Source organism: Ovis aries, chromosome 1 (genome assembly GCF_016772045.2).
Source record: "Ovis aries strain OAR_USU_Benz2616 breed Rambouillet chromosome 1, ARS-UI_Ramb_v3.0, whole genome shotgun sequence".
In the NCBI taxonomy this organism is placed as follows: Eukaryota; Metazoa; Chordata; class Mammalia; order Artiodactyla; family Bovidae; genus Ovis; species Ovis aries.
In genome coordinates, this window is record NC_056054.1 from 28341953 (window position 1) to 28365756 (window position 23804).

At 39.7% G+C, this 23804-nt stretch overlaps 1 protein-coding gene across 2 annotated transcripts in view; it reads right to left on the minus strand.

Moving 5' to 3' along the window:
* NDC1 (NDC1 transmembrane nucleoporin) overlaps positions 1 to 20115 on the minus strand; it is a 59778-nt gene extending 39663 nt beyond the window's left edge. For both annotated transcript variants that reach the window (XM_042248275.2, XM_004001995.6), the window contains exons 1-7: positions 20024 to 20115; positions 17144 to 17264; positions 13775 to 13876; positions 11420 to 11594; positions 9994 to 10132; positions 5520 to 5628; positions 1181 to 1232 (exon numbers count right to left, since the gene is read on the minus strand). In XM_042248275.2, coding sequence (XP_042104209.1) covers positions 1181 to 1232; positions 5520 to 5628; positions 9994 to 10132; positions 11420 to 11594; positions 13775 to 13876; positions 17144 to 17264; positions 20024 to 20080 — 755 coding nt within the window. In that variant the 5' untranslated portion in view covers positions 20081 to 20115. The remainder of the gene's footprint in view (positions 1 to 1180; positions 1233 to 5519; positions 5629 to 9993; positions 10133 to 11419; positions 11595 to 13774; positions 13877 to 17143; positions 17265 to 20023) is intronic.
* Between the last annotated feature and the right edge of the window lie 3689 nt (positions 20116 to 23804).

Sequence of the window (23804 nt, forward strand, 5' to 3'; positions counted from 1 at the left end):
CACTGCCATAGAAGCAAAACATTTTTTAAGGGAAAAGAGGAAAAAAGCATTATGTTACATGTCTATCAAATATCATTCTTTTTCTATTTGGCCAAGTTTAAAATCTGGGCTAACATAATAAGTAACCTGCCCATTTGGTTTCATATCTAGTGATTAAGCAGAAGACAAAAGTAAATTTTACCAAGAAACTTTTACAAGCTAGGAAATGAAATCTACTGTGCAGAAATCATAATATCTCAAATATTCGTAAATGTCAATATTCTCACTTCTCAAAAGTGGTAGTAGTTAAGGGACCTCCCTGGTGGTCCAGTGGCTAAGATTCCATGCTCCCAATGCAGGGGGCCCAGGTTCGATTCCTGGTCAGGGAGCTAGATCTCACATGCCACAACTAATACCTGGCACCGTCAAATAAGTAAAGAAATATTTTTTAAAAAGACAATGAAAGTGTTATTTTTTTTTAAGTGGTAGTAATTAGGATCATACAAAAAGTATCACGGTGGAATAACCAATAATTAAAAGAACAAACAGTAATAGAGAAGTTTGTATTTTTTTGCCAAATAAAAATTAAAGTGCAAAGTGCATGGGGAAACAACTGGAACAAAAAGCCCCAGTGCTGTCACTGCACTGCTACTGAGGAGCTTCAGCTGGCCACATGACTCAGCTCAAATCTGGTTTCCGCACAGGCACAATTAACAGTAAAACCACAGTATGGTGCTTCTCTACTATAACATAGCATAGAATGATTATTGAGGAGAGAAGCAAGAGAGGCATGCCTGTAGAACTCAAGTCCACTTATATAAAAGCTATATCTAACGAAAAAGGAATCATTACTGCTTATTTTGGGGGAAAGGAACTGGGTGACTGAAACTGGTCCAACAGTCACTGTACACCCTTCTATATACCGCTGGGACTTCAATTATGTGAACTATATATATATATTCAAAAATGAATACAATTCTTTCAATAATATTTTTTTGGCCATGCTGCATGTGGGATCTTAGTTCCCCAACCAGGGATCGAACCCATGCCCTCTGCATTGAAAACATGAAGCCGTAACCACTGGATTGCCAGGGAAGCCTCTGAATACAATTTTCTTTCATGTAAAAGCTAAATTTAAATAAAACATAAAGGATAGAAACAATTAAGATAATTAAAATTAGACTTTTCATGTGACACTTACTTATCTATCTGAAGGTCCATGGCAGTGCTAATCCAAGCTTTTGGAATATGACCTGAGAGGGGGAAGAAAAAAAATGCCATGCTATAATCATATAAAATTAACAAAATAAACCATTATGCTTTGGAATATGAGACTGATGAGATGACCAAGTGGACACAAAGACCTCAGTCAAAATGCTAGAGTTGGATTGGGAATGGGCAGGAAAAGAGAGTAATTTCTAGACAGTCCTTGCTTTTCACAGGTCCAACATATACATATTTCAGTTACTATAGTTTAATTAAATAACGCCAGCTCTCAACAACACAATTCAAATTTCAGTTACTGGCATCAGCTGTATGCAACTGAATATAGTACCCTAGCTTTTCAGTAGCACACAAATCACATACAGACAACAGCTGGACCTTCTTTTCTTCAAAGTCTGTTAGTGATGGGTCACATCTCAGTTCTGGCACAGACAGCAAAGCATATAGTTGTGTTGCCTCCTTATCTCCCATGATAAATGCTCATGACATTTTACAAAAACGAAAAACTGAAAGAGGAAACTGGACAAGAAGACTAAAGTGCAACAAAGAAAGGAAAAGTGTTAATACTGAAAATAAAATCTGAATGAAACACTACTGGAATGACAGAAGAATTAGCTGACCATGGCTATGCTGACACAGCTACTATGTCAGCCCAAAGGGTACCAGCCTGACTGCAGTAGGTTAATAAAAAAACAATAAAGTGTTAACATTAAAATGACAACAATCCATTTTTCCACATGCTTTTAATAGTTAACTAAAAATTTTAACAGCAGACAACAGAATGGCCTATACACAAATAGAACAATTTTATAAAATTATTCCACAGAAAAAAGTAGGACCAGGAAATGTTCAGAAACAGTCTGAAAAGAGTATTTATTTTAGAATGCTGGATTTTGTTTACATTAATGTGTTGCTATTTGCGTTAAAGTCTTCCATTCAACTTGTACTGTTCATTATACTAAATAAGCTGCATCTTTGTGCTTGAAATTCACGTTAGTATATTCTATAATTTACTTGTGTGTATAATCAGTTGCTCAGTCATGTCCAACTCTTTGCAACCCACCAGGTTCCTCTGTCCATGGAATTTTCCAGGCAAAAGAATACTAGAGCAGGTTGCCCTTTCCTAGTCCAGGGAATCTTCCCAACCCAGGGATCAAACCAGAATCTCTTGCACCTTCCTGAACTGGCAGGCGGATTCTAAACCACTGAGCCACCTGCGACGCCCCATAATATTCCTTGAGCAACAAGATATTTCTGTCATATCAGTTATTGTTGTTCAGTCACTAAGTCGTATTCGACCCTTACAACCCCATGAACTGCGGCACGCCAGACTTCCCTGTCCTTCACTATCTCTGGAGTTTGCTCAAACTCATGTCCGTTGTCCGTTGAGTTGGTACTGCTGTCCAACCATGTCATCCTCTGTTGCCCCCTTCTCCCCCTGCCCTCAATCTTTCTCAGAATCCGGGTCTTTCCCAGTGAGTTGGCTCTTCACATCAGATGGCCCAAAGTACTGGAGCTTCAGCATCAGTCTTTCCAGTGAATACTCAGGGTTTATTTTCTTTAGGATTGAACTTACAGCAAGTTACAAAAATGTTATAAAAAGGAATATGTTATTATAATGACCAAATGATATATAATATTTTCTTTTTTAAAGAATACATTTTTTATGAGATAAAAACACATAAAACTTATCATCATAAAAAAAGAAAAAAAATCTATCATCATAACCATTTTTAAGTTTATAAACACTATATGGGGCCTTGTCATACAACAGATCTCCAGATCTGTTTTACCTTGTAAAACTGAAATTCTATATCCATTGAAGAGAAGTGAAAAACAAGGAAGAAAGGGAAAGATATGCCCAAACAAATGCAGAGTTCCACAGAATAGCAAGGAGAGATAAGAAAACCTTCTTGAATGAATAATGCAAAGTAGAAGAAAACAGCAGAATGGGAAAGACTAGAGATCTTTTCAGGAAAACTGCAGATATCAAGGGAACACTTGCAAGAATGGGCATGATAAAGAACAGCAAAGGTAAGGACTTGATAGAAGCAGAAGAGATTAAGAAGAGGTGGCAAGAATACATAGAAGAACTACACAAAAAAGGTCTTCAGTTCAGTTCAGTCGCTCAGTCGTGTGACTCGCAAAACCACGATGGTGTGATCACTCACCTAGAGCCAGACAGCCTGGAGTATGAAGTCAAATGCACCTAAGGATGCTTTACTTTGAACAAAGCTAGTAAAGGTGATGGAATTCCAGCTGAGCTATTTTAAATCCCTAGATGATTCTGTTAAAACGCTTCAGTCAATATGCCAGCAAATTTGGAAAACTCAACAGTGGTCACAGGACTAGAAAAGGTCAGTTTTCATTTCAATCCCAAAGAAAGGCAATGCCAAAGAATGTTCAAACTACCACACGGTTGCACTCATTTCACATGCTAGCAAGGTTATGCTCAAAAGCCTTCAAGTTAGGTTTCAACAATAGATGAATCAAGAACTTCCAGATGTACACGCTGGGTTTAGAAAAGGCAGAGGAACCAGAGATCAAGTTACCAACATTCATTGGATCATAGAGAAAGCAAAGGAATTTCAGAAAAATACCTACTTCTGCTTCATTGACTATGCTAAAGCCTCTGTGTGGATCACAACAAACTATAGAGAATTCTTAAAGAGATGGGAATACCAGACCACCTTACCTGTCTCCTGAGAAACCTATCTCCTGACCTCCTGTATGTGGGTCAAGAAGCAACATTTAGAATCCTACATGGAACAACAGACTGGTTCCAAATTGGGAAAGGAATACATCAAGGCTGTACACTGTCACCCTGCTTATTTAACTTCTATAAAGAGTACATCATGGAAAATGCTGGGCTGAATGAACCACAAGTAGAATCAAGATTGCCGGGAGAAATATCAACAACTTTAGATATGCAGATAATACCACTCTAATGGCAGAAAGTGAAGAGAAACCAAAGAGCTTCTTGATGAGGGTGAAAGAGGAGAGTGAAAAAGTTGGCTTAAAAGTCAACATTCAAAACACTAAGATCATAGTATCCAGTCCCATCACTTCATAGCAAATAGAAGGGGAAAAAGTGGAAGCAGTGACAGATTTTATTTTCTTAGATTCCAAAATCACTGCTGACAGTGAATACAGCCATGAAATTAAAAGATGCTTGCTTCTTGGAAGGAAAACTATGACAAACCTAGAAAAACCTAGATTAAAAAGCAAAGACATCACTTTGCGGACAAAGGTCCGTATCGTCAAAACTATGGTTTTCCCAGTAATCATGCACAGATGTGAGAGTTGGACCAGAAAGAAGGCTGAGCACCAAAGAACTGATGCATTTGAATTGCAGTGCTGGAGAAGACTCTGGAGAGTCCCTTGGACAGCAAGGAGATCAAACCAGTCAATTCTAAAGGAAATCAACCCTGAATATTTATTGGAGGCTGATGCTGAAGCTCCAAAACTTAGGCCACTTGATGTGAAGTGCTGACTCATTGGAAAAGACCATGATACTGGGAAAGACAGAAGGCAAAAGAAGAAGGTAACATTGGATGAGACGGTTGGATGGCATCACCAACTCAGTGGACATTTGAGCAAACTCCCAGAGACAGTGAAGGAGAGGGAAGCCTGGCATGCTACATACAGTCCACTGGGTTGCAAAAAGTTGAACACAGCTTAGCAAATGAACAACTTTATCCACTGAACAACTCCCTTTTCTCCCCTCCCTCCAGCCCCTGACAACCACTATTCTACTCTCTGTTTCTAACAGTTTGACTAGTTTAGATACCTCGTTAAGTGGGATAATGTAGTCATTTTGTGCCTGTCTTATTTCACTTAGTATATTGTCCTTAACGTTCACCCATGTTGTAGCATGTGACAAGATTCCCTTCTTTTCTAAGGCTATTACTGCATTACATGTATACGCCACATTTTCTTTAACAATATTCTCTCAACTAACTAGTCTTTGAATGTTTCAATCTAAATATAAACATTTAATCTAAACAAGCAATCAGTTGGACTAATTACTGTCGTTCAGTCGCTAAATTGTGTCCAACTCTGTGATGCCATGAACTGCACCACGTCCCAGGCTTCCCTGTCCTTCACCATCTCCCTGAGTTTGCTCAAACTCATCTCCATTGAGTCAGTGAGGCCATCCAACCATTTCATCCTCTGTTATCCCCTTCTCCTCTTGCTCTCAATCTTTCCCAGCATCAGTAGGAAATATGTGAATACAATTAAGAACAGCTTTTTAACTGACATTTCCTGAGCTGTGAGCTAATACATACGCTGTATCAAAAAGGAGAAATTCTTACCAAGAAAATAATACACAATGCAGAAATTTCTAAGCAGGAACAGTGATTCCACACAACTATGCTTAACTAGCAAGAGCAGAGACCTCCTGAAGCGTAAGAACTTGTATTGCTGTGGAAAAAAAGAAAACCAGAATCAAATGACACATTCAAAGAAAGGTTCTACTTTATCCTAAAGCAAGCACACAACAGTTCACACATAAAAAGACAAAGTCTATTCCAGAGGTAAAAAAAAAAAAAAATCAACTATCTCTGATGTTAAAATATTTAATACTTTCTTATACAACATCTCATTTATATAACATCAGAAATGAGAAAATTAACTATCAATCTATTAGGTTGGTGCAAAAGTAACTGTGGCTTTGCATTGTTGAACTTTCCTGTTTGATATTGGAATACATTCTTAAATAAATGTGGTTACATTTAAGGTGTATTTCTCGCTTTATATATTTTTTTGCTTATGATTCATTACTTGCTGTTTATTTTGTATTTATTTTAGACTAGGGCAATGATGTTAGACAAAAAGCAAACCTGAGCGATTTTCTTATAAAAAATGGGTCATAAAGCAGCAGAGACAAATCAAAACATCAACAATGCATTTGGCCCAGGAACTGCTAATGAAGTACAGTGCAGAGGTGGTTCAAGAAGTTTTGCAAAGGAGACAAAAGCCGTGCAGATGAGGAGTGCAGTGGCCAGCCATCAGAAGTTGACAACAACCAACTGACAGGATCACTGAAGCTGATCCTCTTACAACTACACAAGAAGCTGCCAAAGAACTCAAAGTCGGCCATTCTATGATCATTTGGCATCTGAAGCAAACTGGGAAGGTCAAAAAACTTGATAACCGGGTGCCTCGTGAGTTGACTGCACATTCAAAAACCATCGTTTTGAAGTGTTGTCTTCTGTTATTCTACACAACAACAAACCATATCCCAATCGGATTACAATGAGTCACAAAAAGGGGATTTTATACAACCAGCAAAGACCAGCTCAGTGGTTGGACTGAAAAGCAGCTCAAGGTACTTCCCAAAGCCAAACTTGCACCAAAAAAAGGTCATGGTCACTGTTTGGCGCCTTGCTGCCTGTCTGATCCACTACACCTTTCTGAATCCTGGCGAAACCATTACACCTGAGAAGTATGCTCAGCAAATCGACGAGATGCACTGAAAACTGCAACACAACAGTCAACAGAATGGGTCCAGTTCTTCCCCCAAACATCTGACTGCACGTCACACAAGCAACGCTTCAAAACTTCGAAGAACTAGGCTACAAAGTTTTCCTTCATTCGTCATATTCACCTGATCTCTTGTCAACCAACCACCATTTCTTAAAGCATCTCGAGAATTTTTTGCAGGGAGAATGCTTCCACAACCAGCAAGAGGCAGAAAATGCTTTCCAAGAATTTGTTAGATCCCAAAGCACAGATTTTTATAGTACAGGAGTAAACAAATTTATTTCTCGTTGGCAAAAATGTGTCAACTGTAATGGTTCCTATTTTGATGAATAAAGATGTGTTTCAGCCTAGTTATAATGGTTTAAAATTCATGGTCTGAAACGGCCATTAGTTTTTCACCAACCTAATATACAGTAAGGACTATCAAGATGGAGTAAGTATAAAAAAACATAATAATTACATAATAATTAACAGCTAATACTTTTTGGACACTTACCACATACCAGGTACTATTCCAAGCACTTTAAATGTATTAATCCATTTAAACCTCACAACAACCCCCTATTATTATTTCCATCTTACAATTGAGAAAACCAAGGCACAGAGATGTTAAGTAATTTAACCAATGTTACCAGTTAGCAAAATAAAAATCTGTGATTTTAAGGCAGGCTGGCTGGCTTCAGAGCCTGAAACCTTAAAGACAGTGTATAATGCCTCTACACTAAAATTTTTCACATGGGCTTTGCAGAAAAACAGGAGGTAGTAAAGAAGACACAAGCCTAAGAATCAGGAGACCTGAGCTGTAATACTGCCTTTTTCTGCCTTTTTCTTACTACAACATTAAGTAAGTCTCATCACCTATCTAATTATCTGAGAGAGAATAAGGCTGAACCAGCTAAACAGCTCCTCAGTGGGTACCTTCCAACACTAACAATCTAAGAGTAAAGAATCAAGACAGAAAAAATTACACTGCTTGTGAAACAAGGGTTGTGTACCCTAAAAATGCCAATGGGAAAAATATTTTTATATTACTGGAGAGGATCTGAGGAAACCTGAAGAACCAAAGATGGACTTCCCAAATTCTAGTCTTCCTTTGTGTTTATATTAGGGCTGGTCCTTCTTTAAGGATTTCAGAAGCAGAAGGACAGCAAAGCCCTTAGGCAGAGGTTTTTGTCTTCATACCATATCTGCAGATTCCAACAGTATCTTACAAAAAGCAGCCCAGGTGAAATGAATACTTGGTCACTAACCATACAGCCTGAAGTATCCGGGTTTATTAAAATACTTTCAAAGTCCAAGATGTAGAATTGCACCCATTGCATGCAGTCACTGGGAGCTACCACTACCTCACCTTCACCTTCCAATAAAAAGGGCACAGTTCCTATACTATTACCATTGCAGCTCTCACCTCAACCATCACTTACAAGGGTCCAGAGAGGCTACAGGAGCAGTTAGATACACAGAGAAAGCTAATCTACCCTCTTCTTGCTCCTAAGGTGACATGCTTTTCAATTCCTTGTTGGGTTCTTCTGTGATTTGGCTATGAGCTATCCTTTACCTATTCAAATATTCACTATGTGTCAGGCTCTATAAATCTTATCTCATTTAATAATCTTTCAAATAGTCTTGTTGGTGTATAACTTACCAAGCCTATCTTGGCATTTATTCATTTCTTTGTATCCTACTCCACACCAATGTTGTGCTTTTCCCTATCAGTCAGCCATTAAGAATCTAATAAGGGCAACAGAACTGAGTTTTGTAGCAGAAGCAAGTTTAAAGGAAACACAAACAAACAAACAACCTAATGGACTAACAGCAAATTGGTTAAAATACTATATTTTTAAAGAGATCTAATTTTTCATATTGTTACATGAAAAAGTAGTTACTGAACAATATGCGCAAAATAAAAGTATTTATGAAAACCCCAACCCATCAAATATATAATATTACAGCCACTATATTTATAAATGTACAATGAAGGGTCTGGAAAAATACACAGGAATGAACCCAAAAGTTTATCAAAAGAAATTACAAAAAATTTAGCAGTCAAATTTTACAAATGTGCATTACATGGTATAAACAATAATTTATCAGTACTATCAATACTGGACTCTCCTTGTTCACTCCCTTACACATCTGTGATGTTAAACAGGCTTTCACTATCAACAGAAGTCCATGAAGGAGCAAGATATTTGGGAGTAATCTAATTTTTCTCTAGTACTTTCTTTTCTTCATTTTCTATATTCTTAATGATGTCTGAATTAAAGATGATTCACCATGGACATTTCTATGCAGGATTTTGGGATCTTTCTCCTTGTGAAATTCTGAGGTAGCACAGATGGCCCTCTGCTTTTAACTTACCTTCACAGGATGGGAAGAACTGGTAACAGGACTCCCTGTCATAGGCTCACAGACAGCAGAGAGGTAAGCGCCACAGTCTTGCCTGTGAGCACTATCTCTCTGCAGTAGGTGCATTTTCACTGGATTGTTCTCAAGAATACAACAGGCATGTGGAAACTTCAGTTAAACCAGGAGAACCCTAATCCACCACACTAATATTTACACTCTCGCGGCATATCATTTATCTATACATCCCTCCCCTACGCTCTCCCTCCCAGACTGGGTCCTAGCGCGAAGGAACTGGTTCTGACAGTTTCACTCCAAAGCCCAGCAATCAGTATGCCATAGAGCAGGAATGAAGCGAATAACAACAGTCAAGAACAGTGGCAACTTCTGCGGAGAGCCTTGGTGGCACTGGAGAAACCTCAACCTACCTTTCTCTCTCCTGCCAGAGGAGCGGACAGCTTCTACCAAATTAGCAGCTTTTTAAAAACCTAAGTGAAAGACAGTCTAAACTATCCCACTCAAACCAATCAGACTGTTTTATTTATTCAGAATGTAACTGACATGTTCTATACTTACTTGTACATCCTCAAGCTAATGAGATTCTTAGGTTCAAAAAGAAGCTGGCAGCTGCACAGAGGCACTTTGCATGCGTGTCATCTTCACCCTCCCCCAGCCCTGCTTGGTCACAGCAGCTGCCACTTCCTAGCAAGCAGGGAAAGAGTGGAGCAAAGCGGTATTCTGAGAGATGCAACAGGAAGGGTAACTCCCTGCTCCCAGACACTCAAGTCTCATGAAGACAAAGATCTCCCCTCCAAATGCCATTTTGAGCATCTCAGTCCTAAGTTTCACTGATCAAATCTTGAATTAATCAGATGAGGCCAGTTATATAAAGAATCACCAGGGCAATTTTAACCCAGCCAAATTCTGATACAAGGAAATGCTAAAATGACAGCTTACCTGTATGATGGGAAACGGAAGATAGTTCATATTGTTAATAAAATACAGGAGGCTATAGCTATAGCCCATAAATGCTCCAGCCAGTAGGAAGAAAAGGTGATACTCATTTAAGCAGGTTTGTACAGCAGGACTATCTAAGCTGAAAGGGAAAAGTTAGATTATTAATTCAATAGCCAGGGACACATCACCATTTAGGCTCAATATTTACTGAAGCCAAAGCTTTGACTTAATTACTTAAGAAATCCCCAAATTCTAACATAAGGGTGTGTTTCAGGTTAAGTGTGGGCAAAAGATTAACAAAACCCTTTCCTCTGATGCATGAGAATTTGACCTTTAGTTAAAACTAAGAAGCATCCTGTGGTTCTCCTGCTAATCACTTCTCTTAAGAAGCATGGGCTTGGCTGTTACTTTTGCAGAAAAACCTTAATAAATCTTCCCATTTTAAGAACAAAACAAAAAACATAACTCTAGCTCTGCTCATTTGGAAATCTGATAAGGGTAAGAATGTCTCCTCTGACAGTAAGCAATGGTGCTTTTGAGTTACTGGTAAACTATATCTGGGCTAGGTAGAACTCTAAATGAAGGCTATATACCTGATAGAGATGCCGTAACTTTGGGATTCTCTCTGTGTTGTCTCTTATAAGGAGGCAATCCTTCTTGGGAACCCTTTCACTAAGGAACATTTACCACATTAGGAAAAAAGCCTGCCCTATATAACAGTAACTGGGGAACAAAAGGAAATCAAGTATTCAGTAGTCATGAACACTGTATAAAAGCAATGGCTAACTGAGGACTTAAAGACTACTCCAGAAATCTTTTTTTATTTTTAAAGTCAGAATATCAACTTGATATTTATATCAATGTCATCTGTTCAAGAACTATGTATGTTTCAAAATTATAAAAGTGCTCTACTGAAGAAGGTAGTTGTAATTATTTAAAATTTTTTTTCATTCTTCCCATATTATCCTTCCTTCAAACCCCAACCTAAATGCCACCTCCTCCTAGAAGCCATGTACAGATCCCTCCCTGCTTTCTGAACTCCCACAAGGTTTATCTGCACATTTCATTTTCCTTCCTGTTACATCCTATTTCTCACACATTTCTATTCCTCTCCTCATATATTCATTTGCATCCATGTCTTACATCATCCATTGTTCTCAACTCTGAAGGAGCTTGTAGTCCATATATACGTAAATCATCCTAATAAATCCAACAGCATCTAGCACAGCACCTTGCACAGAATGGTTTAAAAAGAACTGTTGAATTCAACAAACATAAAACATCAAAAACATTTGATGTACGTGAGAAAGCACTTTTTAACAGAAGTCTGGAAAGTAAAGAATGTCCATAAACTATTAATATATACAGATCACCTTTGGATTAATAACTAAACAAGGGCCCTTATAAAAAATATACGGAACATTACCTCTCGGTACCAGTGCAGGGAACCACGAGGAAGCTGTACTGGCCCTTGGTTATCACTGTGGCACACCAAGCCATCATCATTCCCATTGCAGCGTGAATAAAGGAGTGCATGAGCTGCTGCGGGTGAAGGATCTTCCCTATCAGTGCCAGCCTTGAGCAGGGAATGGAAGGCACAACTGAAAACAAAAGACAAGACTGTGGCTTTATAATCCTCCACATATAAAGCAGGGGACCTAAACTCTTCCCTCCCCTCCTTGCATAAATACTCCAAAGGGCAGGAAGAAGCCAAGTCAGTATAAAACACAGTACAGAAACATTCTAAGTCAAAATAATCTGAAAAAAGGCTGAGTAAATAGAGATACACGCAGAAGAAGAAAAACCAAAGAATCCAGAGATAAAATCTAAGGATAGTATGATTAACATTTTTCAATTCTTTTTAATTAAGATTTCCGGACAGCTCAAATAGTGCCTACCCTGGCACTCCCCTTACTGCCATAAAGGAATAAACAATAATTTTAAGATAGTGCCTGTCTTCCAGCAAGTTATCCTTATTTCAGAGTTTTGAATTGACAATATATAGTTCATCTGGAAAAATAAACCACAAACTAGGTAAATAATGAAAACACTGAACACTAAAATAAACGCTTGCAAGGTGAACTGGGGTAGGCAAGAGTGGGTAGGAGGTGAGGACTGCTGGCCTTTGAAAACAGCTGGCACAGGGTTCCGTGACCTATCTTTGTACACTCTTCGTTTAACTCTTACAGTATTTAATACACGCCAAGTATGGTGGAAAACTAAGCATAAAGGGAGACGGCTGAGGTGCTTCACAATTTGGAGAAGAGGATGCTATCACCTTTCCCTCCCTACCAGTAGTGCCCACAAGACCTACTGACTGTGTAATTGACTTATACTCTGAACATATACCAAACCTTCTGATGTCATTAAACCTTTTTATATGCTATATCTTTCCCCTGGAAAATCATTTTTCTTCCTTGTCTACTTAATATACACACCCTCCGAGGCCTGGTTTAAATGTCATCTCCTCAGGAAGTTCAACATGCTGGGCAAATGGTGCTCTTCTATACTCTCCTACTATCCAGTGTATTACTGTCTCAACATTAATTGTGACCTCTTGGGGAAAACTGGGACCAAACATCTCTTAACCCTACACAATGCATTGCATAACAAACGCTGAAGGAATGAGCCAAAGTGACTAGTCAGGCTTAAAGACTAGATGAAGACCTCCCAGGTGGTCCAGTGGTTAAGACTTCATGCTTCCACTGCAGAGGGCACAGATTCAATTCCTAGTTGGAGAACTAAGATCATGCAAGCCATGTAGCACAGGCCTGCCACCCCCGCCCCCCACCAAAAAAGCTAGCTGTGAGCCAAGGGGTTCTACAGATGGCTTGAATAGAAAAAGAGATCCATTAGCAAGTAGTGAGCGATTAGAAAAGCAAAGGAAAAGGGTATATTTTAAAACCCAGAGAACAATGTGAAATTGTATATCATATCTAGCCAGGAAGTACTAAAGAGCTAAAAAGAGGAATTAAGTTATAGTGGAAAAAAGAAGTATAAGAAAAATCTTCTCATTTTACCTCAAGGTCAGACTTAAGGAATCTGAAAAGGCAGCAAGAGCAAGGAGAGAAAGTGAGAAAAAGTAAAAAACTCTAAAATCTAGCAGGTGACTCTCCCAAGGCAAAACATATGATATTTTAAATTTTGTTGTTCCAAAATCACAGAATTGTAAACTTCAATATTTGAAAAGGACCTCAGAAATCATCTGGTCTTGATCTCCTACTCTATAAAGGAGTTATTTTTATAATATATCCACTGAATCACAACTTTAGTCACTAGCTGTGAACTATTAAAACATCTAAATTTTTTAATGTCATAAAATACATATTAAAAAATTACCATTTTAAGTTTATAGTTTTAAGTACACTCATTGTTGCGCAACCATCACCACCATCCATCTCCAGACTTTTCCGTCTCCCCCTGTGTCTATTAACTCTGCGTCCACTAAACAATTCCCCACTCCTTCCTCCCTCGAGTCCCTGGCAGCCATCATTCTACTTCATATCTCCATGAATTCGAGACTACTCTAGTTACCTCACATATGGAAGTGGAATCATACAATTTGTCCTAAGAGTGCTAATTATTTTTTAAAATCAGAGAAAGTACCAGTTAAATAAATTTTACAGTAAGGCACTCAAAAGTATATAATTCTGTATACATTTTAAAACTTTGACACAAAATACAGCCTCTGATGTACACATCCACATACAAAATTCATTATTTCTGCTCTTAGTAAAATAAATTCAGGTATTTTAAAGATGGTTAACATTTGAAAACTCACCTGTATAGAACTCCACATTGAAAATACTTATTATTACAATTACCACTGACAACAGCAGGAGGTAAAAGATAATGTAGGAATTATACAGATCATTGAAAGAAGCTAAAACAAAAGAGAGATGAATTAGTGAGTTCATTCAGTCACGTTTAGTATACTGCAATAAAAAGGGGTTCTTGAACCACAACTCTAATTTTAATTTAAAAACTTATCTTTAATATATACCAGAATTTCTTTTAGATGACCCATATGATAACATCAGATAAATAATACCATATGCAAATACATTTCATGTGAAACAGAGAAGTACCACATTTAGTAATATACCAACAAAGTTTCTTTCTAAAATGTAAATATTTTTCAGATCGCTTCTTAAATGCAGTTAGTCCCTATAGCTAAAAAAAGTAACATTTCCAGAAATAGAATAATCTGTAAATCAATCAAATGAACAGAATTAAAAATAAAAATTCATGACATCCCTGTGAAATACTAATACATTCACATTTTAGAGTGGTTCAACAATCAATATTCCATCTAAAAAATGTGACAGTTTAAAATATGTATATATTATGCCTAAAAACATGAATGAGAAATAAAAATACGGACATATGTTTGTTAAATAGACTAAATGAGGCCAATTATTTTTAAAATTTTAATTCATTGACCAAAATTACTGAAAAATTATTAAGCATCCACAAGTAAACTTCTCAAGCATTACACTGAGCTAAAAGAGTGAAATAACTAATTCATGTGGCTGGAAATAAGGAAGGAAGGACTAAATTTTTCTGTAAAGACTTTATGAAGCAAAAGTTGAAGCAGACAAGTAATATTTGATAAGAAAAATGGCATAAATCAAATCCAATCTGGAGAAAAAGGGACTCTACAATTAAAGAACCCATGGGCCACGAAATGGGAAAAAGGTTTTGTCTGAAGTATCAATCCATAACAACTGGTAATGGCTCTAGATTACAATATTGAATATTCTTAAGTTGCAACTACAGAAGGCAATGGCACCCCACCCCAGTACTCTTGCCTGGAAAATCCCATGGACGGAGGAGCCTGGTGAGCTACAGTCCCTGGGGTGGCTAAGAGTCGGGCATGGCTAAGCGACTTCACGTTCACTTTTCACTTTCATGCATTGGAGAAGGAAATGGCAACCCACTCCAGTGTTCTTGCCTGGAGAATCCCAAGGACGGGGGAGCCTGGTGGGCTGCCATCTCTGGGGTCACACAGAGTTGGACACGACTGAAGCAGCTTAGCAGCAGCAGCAACTAGACAAGCATGAGTGACGCAGACACAGGCAAGGTGGTTACAGAAATACCTGCCACCCTGGTACTAGCTTATGGCTTAACTTCATCTGACTGTGAGTGACTGATGTGTCTCAACAAAAAACTTAAAATGACTTCAATTCTTTAGCAGCAATCTCTCTCCAAAGGCCATAAGGTAAAGCTTTTAACTCTTTGAAAATTGGCATTTCTTCTGAAAAATTAAATTAACAACATACTTCTCACTTTTCAAAGCAAAAGAAATTTATTGTTACCATTTTGGAGGGGAGTGGGGAAAGGAAGAATTTCAAGAGTATTTGTGCTTTTTAGCCTTAAGCGAGACCTTAAAAGGCTTCAAAATCTACTCTGGGAACATTTCTCTTTTTAAATTCTAGAGTGTCTTTCCAGGGCTGGAAGTTGGGTGACTTAAATCATCTTGCAATCATGTGTGAGTTTGTTTAATCTGTGTGAAATCTCTTACTGTGCACTGTTAATCATTTATCCACTAAACTAAGTGGGGAAACGTAAAAGAAAAAAAAAAAAAACCACAGCCAGCCCCGTGTGCTGTTGATAGCATGAAATTATCATGTTAAACAACAAGAACCAAATGTGACCTTGCGCATATTTTAGCAGCTGAAATTCCTTAAGGCTATCAAATGGATGACCCCTTAAATCAGCCTTGTCTTTTGATTGCAGTGTGCAAGGAAAAGTTTTCTTCCACACTGATTTTTTTTTTGCGGGGGGGGGGGGGGGGGCAGGGCGGGTGTGGTGGGGGGAGTGTCCACAAAGCTATTCATTTTGACAATACAGGGCCTCCCCTAAGAGCTGCTCCACCACAAACACCTATAGCTGAACGCCAGCCACACGGACTGATGGTATCCACTCACCAATGACGATGACACTGAACTAGCTTATTTCCATCACTATGATTTTTTGAGCTTGCTCTTATGTTTTAAGAGGTGCCAGGGGTACATTTTTGCACTGAAATCTAAAGATGTTTTAAAAAACACTTTTCACAAAAATATAGCCCTTTGTCATTACATTATTTACTCATATGTTTGTACATTTTGTATGTTAATTCATAAATGATTTTTTCAGTAAAAAATACATATTCAAGAATCAAAAAAAAACAACAACAAAAAATAAATTCTAGTGTGGCAGAGTGGAATAAACATAGGCTTTGAAGTCACAGACCAATATTCAAATCCTAGTTCAGTTACTTACTAGCTGTGTCTCTGCACAGACTTATAACCTGAGTCTCAGGTCCCTCAATTAAGTAGGAATACTACCTTATTCTTATCATACAAGATTGTGTTAATAGGAAGGTTAACAAGTAACATCCTGGGATTTCCCTGGTGGGCCAGTGGTTAAGACTCCACTTCTCCAATGCAAGGGGTGCAAGTTCAATCCCTTGTTGGGGAAGTAAGACCCCCATATGCGATGAGGAGTGGACAAAAAAAAAGAAAAGAATGTATTTAAGGTACTTAGCATGGTGCCTAGCACACAGTAGGCAGCAATAATTGGTAGCTATTATTAACATAAAGTAGTTGCACTTTGATGAATTTACTAATTTTATTATCTCCAAGAATTTTGAGAAGCATTAGCCTGCTACAATTTTTTTCCTTCTTGTTAATCAGTTTAACTCTATGTTCCTTAGTCTCCTCCTTTTCTCTCTTTTCATCTTTCTTATCAGCCACAATAAAGAAATGAAGAATTAATTTTAGAAAAAAATTTTTAAAAGATATGTCATATTTTCTATCTATAATTTTTAAATATATAAAAGTATTAGTTCACTTCCTTAAAAAGAAAGCTCACAGGTTCACTTCCTCAATAAAGCTGTTAAAGAGAAATGACAAACAAAATTAAGTTTTTATTAATGTTGTCTCTAGTGATCTTTGTTTCTGTGAACAGTCTCTGACAGGTTTTGTGATCTTATTATGTAGTGAAAATGCCTATGTTAGGCAGGGAATGGCTTAAGAACCTCAGAGTGAATTTTTTTTTTGCCACTCTCAATACAGACACTAAAATAAATTTAAAACGTAATGCAATTTTTATGTCGAAAAGTGGGTCCTGTAAATTTGTTATCCCCAAACTGAATATCACTTACCAGACAGCCACTGTATAGGATGAAATAAATCAATGCTGCTGAAGATTACAAATACTGTGGTACAGATGGGCAGCAGCAGCACTGACCAGACAATGCTTGTAACTATCCTCCAGCCCAACACCTGTAATTAAATAAACAAAATCCCTCAATCGTGAAGTCAGTTATATTCCAGTTATTTCAGTTATGCAAATCTTATCTTTTCATACAGGATGTTAATCACTAACATTTACCCAGATTACAGTCCATGCAGCTGTCTATAAACTCCAATTGTCACTACTATTAACAATATTACACACCACTACAGAATTTTCTCCTATCAGTGAACGCTTGCTGTTTTAGTTCAGAATCAGATGTCACATTAAATACCACACTTTGGGGAGTGAAGGGTTCATTTAGTTTACAGCTGTATTTCACAGCACTTTACAGTTGTCTCCCTAGGTTTGATAAACATGTCAATATCTGAAAGTGTATACATATTACAGGAATCATGTATATACTGCAACTGTGCTTACAATGATTAGATATGGGCTCCTAACTGGGCACCTACTTCATTGTATTCATGTCTGAATTATCAGTGCCCACCTCATAAGAGATGGGCTTCCCAGATAGCACTAGCCGTAAAAGAACCTGCCTGCCAATGTAGGAAATATAAGAGACACAGGTTCCACCCCTGGGTGGGGAAGATCCTCTAGAGAAGGGCACGGCAATCCACTCCAGTATTCTTGCCTGGAGAATCCCATGGACAGAGGAGTCTGGTGGGCTACAGTCTATAGGATGGCAAAGAATCGAACACGACTGAAGCGACTTAACACACACACCCCCCCTCATAAGAGGCCCAAGATTTACTGCTGAATACATAAACACAAGAAAAGATCTTCAGGGATTTTAAGCGCAAAAGTGACAATCAGATTTATCTCTGGAAAGTAAAACACCCTTGTGTCTGTAAGGTGGCTACACTGAAGATGGATCAGAGGGGACAAGAGGCAGGCAGCAGACAAACAGGAGGAAGCACACACCAACGGCCCAACCCAAAGACTTCAGTGTCTGAGGAAGGCAGTGGCAATAAGAAAGCTTGAAAAAGAAAAACTGCAGCCATCTTTCTGATGCACAATGTGTAGGAAATCGATAGCCGATAATAAAGGTTGTAAAGAACAGGCAAGATTTAGTATTAATAACCTGGGATACAAAGAAAATTGTTCAAGAAGATGTGAATACCAGACCACTTGACCTGCCTCTTGAGAAATCTGTATGCAGGTCAAGAAGCAACAGTTAGAACAGGACATGGAACAACCATGGAAGACTGGTTCCAAATTGGGAAAAAAGTACGTCAAGGCTGTATATTGTCACCCTGCTTATTTAACTTCTATGCAGAGTACATCATGAGAAATGCTGGGCTGGATGAAGCACAAGCTGGAATAAAGATTGCCGGGAGAAATATCAATAACCTCAGGTATGCAGATGACACCACCCTTATGGCAGAAAGTGAAGAATTAAACAGCCTCTTGATGAAAGTGAAAGAGGAGAGTGAAAAAGTTGGCTTAAAGCTCAACATTCAGAAAACTAAAATCATGGCATCTGGTCCCATCACTTCATGGCAAATAAATGGGGAAACAGTGCAAACAGTGGCTGACTTTTTTTGGGGGGGCTCCAAAATCACTGCAGATGGTGACTGCAGCCATGGAATTAAAAGATGCCTGCTCCTTGGAAGAAAAGCTATGACCAACCTAGGCAGCATATTAAAAAGCAGAGACATTACTTTGTCAACAAAGGTCTGTCTAGTCAAAGCTATGGTTTTTCCAATAGTTATATATGGATGTGAGTTGGACTATAAAGAAAGCTGAACACCAAACAATTGATGCTTTTGAACTGTGGTGTTGGAGAAAACTCTTGAGAGTCCCTTGCACTGCAAGGAGATCCAACCAGTCCATCCTAAAAGAAATCAGTCCTGAGTATTCATTGGAAGGACTGATGCTGAAGCTGAAACTCCAATACTTTGGCCACCTGATGCCAAGAACTGACTCATTGGAAAAGACCCTGATGCTGGGAAAGATAGAGGGCAGGAGGAGAAGGGGACGACAGAGGAGGAGATGACTGGATGGCATCACCGACGCAAAGGACATAAGTTTGAGTAAACTCCGGGAGTTGGTGATGGATAGGGAGGCCTGGCATGCTGCAGTCCATGGGGTCGCAAAGAGTCAGACGCAACTGAACTGAACAAAGTAGATGGCAGTGCTGCCAGGGTATAAGCACTGTTCCAAAAGGGATCTTACTCCTGTTACTCTTTGCCCGCCACAGAGGGGATGCAGAACTGTTGACTAAACTTCCACAAGGAAGTACCTCCTCACCTCCGGCCCACAGTGTCCACATTCCTCTAATTTGACAAAATACCCGTCCTGCTTTTACCTAGACCCCAAGTCCAGCTGTTGTCTTCCCGATTCCGGATATTCTTTCCCGCTTCTTATCCCAAGTAATCAACAAATTAAGGATGTTTGCACTTAGTAGGTACACCTCCCTGGCATACAACTCTTTCCCATTCCCCGCCCCAATTCCCATGCAGGTCATCCTTCCCACCATGACCAGCTTCCATTCAGGACCCCTCTCTCACACAGTAGCAAGTTTGCACTCAGGACGTCCCCCACAGACACACATCTTGTAACCAGCTCTCCTCAGCACGCCCCTCCCTACTATAACTAGCTTCCACTCAGGATGCCCCGCACAACCCCGAAACCACTCACTCGGGTCTCCCCCCTCCCCACGCGCTCCCCACGCTACAGTAGAGCCAGCCCCTCCCCCGCCCATGGCGCACGCGCTACCGACGCCCCTAAACCAGCCAGACCCCCGCAGGTAACGAGCGCCTGCCATGGTGCGCGCAGCACTCACGCGCCACAGGATGTCCCGCGACCCTCCGGGGCAGGGCCGACTCGCAGCCGTGGCCATGGTGATGGCGGCCCCTACTCTGAGGGGTGCAGGATACAGCGAGCCCGCCCGCCACCGCAGTTCAAAGGGAGGAAGGCCCCCGGAGGGCCCCATTGGGGCTGCCTCAAACGCTGCCTGGGAGAAGCCCGGCCCAGGCCCCAGCCCATCCCTTCGAGGTTTCGTCTGAACAGGCCCAACGGACCAGAACTGCCGCGCAGACACTACCCCCAGAGGGGGCTGGGACTCCAGGGCCCGCCCTCTGGAGTCCAAAAGGTCTCTCCGAAGCAGGGTCCAGCGGGGCGCCAGAAACTGGGGGCGGCGCTGCATGCCGGGAATTGTAGTCTTCATGGACTCTGGGAGCAAGGAGGAGCGTTGCATTCTGGGACTGGAAGTTCCAGAGTACAGCATGCTGGGAGTCGAAGTCTTGCCTGCCGTACCTTGTGGCATCCTGGGAATCGTAGTCATTTATAAAGCCGCTACTAGTCGCAGTGTTGACTGAGTTCCATGATTACCAAAAACTGGCAAAATGATTTGCCTTCGTTTCTTTCGGTCTTACTTTATCTGCTGTCTGACAGTGAAGTCAAAGGATGCTGTGGGCCTCTCCACATAGATAACTAATTTTACTGAAATTAAGAACTGTCTTTCCCTAGAGAAACCTTTGGTTTCCTAAGATCTGTTTTCTAGTTCCAGCTCTACCACTTGCTGAGAGGAATATCTTGACTCTCCCTGAGCCTATAAAAAAAGGATAAAAACACAGAGGTCATCAGATGATGTGACGATGTACTAAAATACTGTACAAACATTCAGTTCAGTTCATTCAGTTCAGTCGCTCAGTCGTGTCCGACTCTGCGACCCCATGAATCACAGCACGCCAGGCCTCCCTGTCCATCACCAACTCCCAGAGTTCACTCAAACTCTTGTCGATCGAGTCGGTGATGCCATCCAGCCATCTCATCCTCTGTCGTCCCCTTCTTCTCCTGCCCTCAATCCCTCCCAGCATCAGGGTCTTTTCCAATGAGTCAACTCTTCACATGAGGTGGCCAAAGTATTGCAGTTTCAGCTTCAGCATCAGTCCTTCCAATGAATACCCAGGACTGATCTCCTTCAGAATGGACTGGTTGGATCTCCTTGCAGCCCAAGGGACTCTCAAGAGGCTTCTCCAACACCACAGTTCAAAAGCATCAATTCTTCGGCGCTCAGCTTTCTTCACAGTCCAACTCTCACATCCATACATGACCACTGGAAAAACCATAGCTTTGACTAGACAGACCTTTCTTGGCAAAGTAATATCTCTGCTTTTGAATACGCTATCTAGGTTGGCCATAACTTTCCTTCCAAGGAGAAAGTATCTTTTAATTTCATGGCTGCAGTCACCATCTGCAGTGATTTTGGAGCCCAAAAAAATAAAGTCTGACACTGTTTCCCCATCTATTTCCCATGAAGTGATGGGACTGGATGCCATGATCTTCGTTTTCTGAATGTTGAACTTTAAGCCAACTTTTTCACTCTCCTCTTTCACTTTCATCAAGAGGCTTTTAGTTCCTCTTCACTTTCTGCCATAAGGGTGGTGTCATCTGCATATCTGAGGTTTTTTATATTTCTCCTGGCAATCTTGATTCCAGCTTGTGCTTCTTCCAGTCCAGCGTTTCTCATGATGTACTCTGCATAGAAGTTAAATAAGCAGGGTGACAATATACAACCTTGACATACTCCTTTTCCTATTTGGAACCAGTCTGTTGTTCCATGTCCAGTTCTAACTCTTGCTTCCTGACCTGCATATAGGTTTCTCAAGAGGCAGGTCAGGTGGTCTGGTATTCCCATCTCTTTCAGAATTTGCCACAGTTTATTGTGATCCACACAGTCAAAGGCTTTGGCATAGTCAATAAAGCAGAAATAGATGTTTTTCTGGAACTCTCTTGCTTTTTCCATGATCCAGAAGATGTTGACAGTTTGATCTCTGGTTCCTCTGCCTTATCTAAAACCAGCTTGAACATCAGAAAGTTCATGGTTCACGTACTGCTGAAGCCTGGCTTGGAGAATTTTGAGCATTACTTTACTAGCGTGTGAGATGAGTGCAATTGTGTGGTAGTTTGAGCATTCTTTGGCCTTGCCTTTCTTTGGAATTGGAATGAAAACTGACCTCTTCCAGTCATGTGGCCACTGCTGAGTTTTCCAAATGTGCTGGCATATTGAGTGCAGCACTTTCACAGCATCATCTTTCAGGATTTGAAATAGCTCAACTGGAATTCCATCACTTCCACCAGCTTTGTTCATAGTGATGCTTTCTAAGGCCCACTTGATTTCACATTCCAGGATGTCTGGCTCTAGGTGAGTGATCACACCATCGTGATTACATAGTAGCTTTCCTAAAACCCCTGCTTAAGAAAGAGCTAGTTCATCTTCTTTGCCCCTTGTTAATCCCTTCCTCCATTCAGCTACATGGAACTTGGATGTATTGCCTGCTATATTGAACCACAGGAAGAAGGTCAGATTCTAGACAAAGTTAAATACTGAGCTAAAAGAAAACTTGATTACTTGGAGCAATCATACTATTTGTGGGCTATCTGCCTTTACCTTCTGAAACTAAGGAGCTAGTAGCCTATAGCAGTTGAAACTACCACAAGTGCCCACAACCATCTGCAGTTGCTTTCCAAGCCTTTGTTTCTTCATCAATAATAAAAAGATGTTGTAAGATGCTGTATTAGATCAGATTTTGTTTATAAATTGTCTGCCACACAGTAGAATTTCAATATATGATAAGTATGATTAGTAAGAAGATTACAGGCTTTGGAGTCAGATAAGCATGGGTGTGAACACCTGCTCTGCCACTTAATAGCTGTTTCATCTTGGGAAAGTCACTTTATCTTTCTTGGCTTTTGTAAAAAGATTTAAAAGCATCCCTATAGACAACTAAAGTGTCTGCCTGCAATGCGGGAGACCTGGGTTCGATTCCTGGGTCAGGAAGATCCCCTGGAGAAGGAAATGGCAATCTACTCCAGCACTCTTACCTAGAAAATCCCATGGATGGAGGAGCCTGATAGGCCACAGTCCATGGGGTTGCAAAGAGTTGGACACGACTGAGCGACTTCACTTTCACTTTCATAGACAACTAAAGCATACCAGAAAGGCATGTACACTAAACAGATGAAACTATAACCTAGTCTTCCAAAATGAAATAAAACTAAGAAAATCATATAAAATATGAAAGGATAGCACTAATCAGTACTAGAAAAACTCAGGATTATTACATTGAATGCCAGAAAGAAATAGAAATATAGCAACAATCACTGGAGAAATGGAGGTTGAACTAGGAGGAACTCAAGAGCAAAGAAACAGGAGATTAATGCCATAGAAAGGAAGGACTTTTTCAAACAAAAAGGATTAAAAATAAAAAAAGAAATAAATAGAGATGTTAGGCAAAGAAGATCTAACATATGAATAACTGGAGTTCCTTGAGAATCTGGACTCTCATTTTTAACTTCAACTCACTCCCAACAAGGTAAGGGATATGGAAATTACTTTTTGCTAATATTTTTAAGTGAGCTATCATTTTCCTAGAATTTTCATTTCAAAACCTTCACATTGTATAGTCCTTGGCATCTTATAGCCTGTTAGTGGAAGGGGTTGGTGGTAGCAAATAACCCTTCTTTCTCCCCATCTGTAACCTTTTTAGTGTTACATTCAATCCTTTGAAGAAAGAAGCTGCTGACTCTTAATAAAATGTGATTAGCTGTTTCCAAAGACA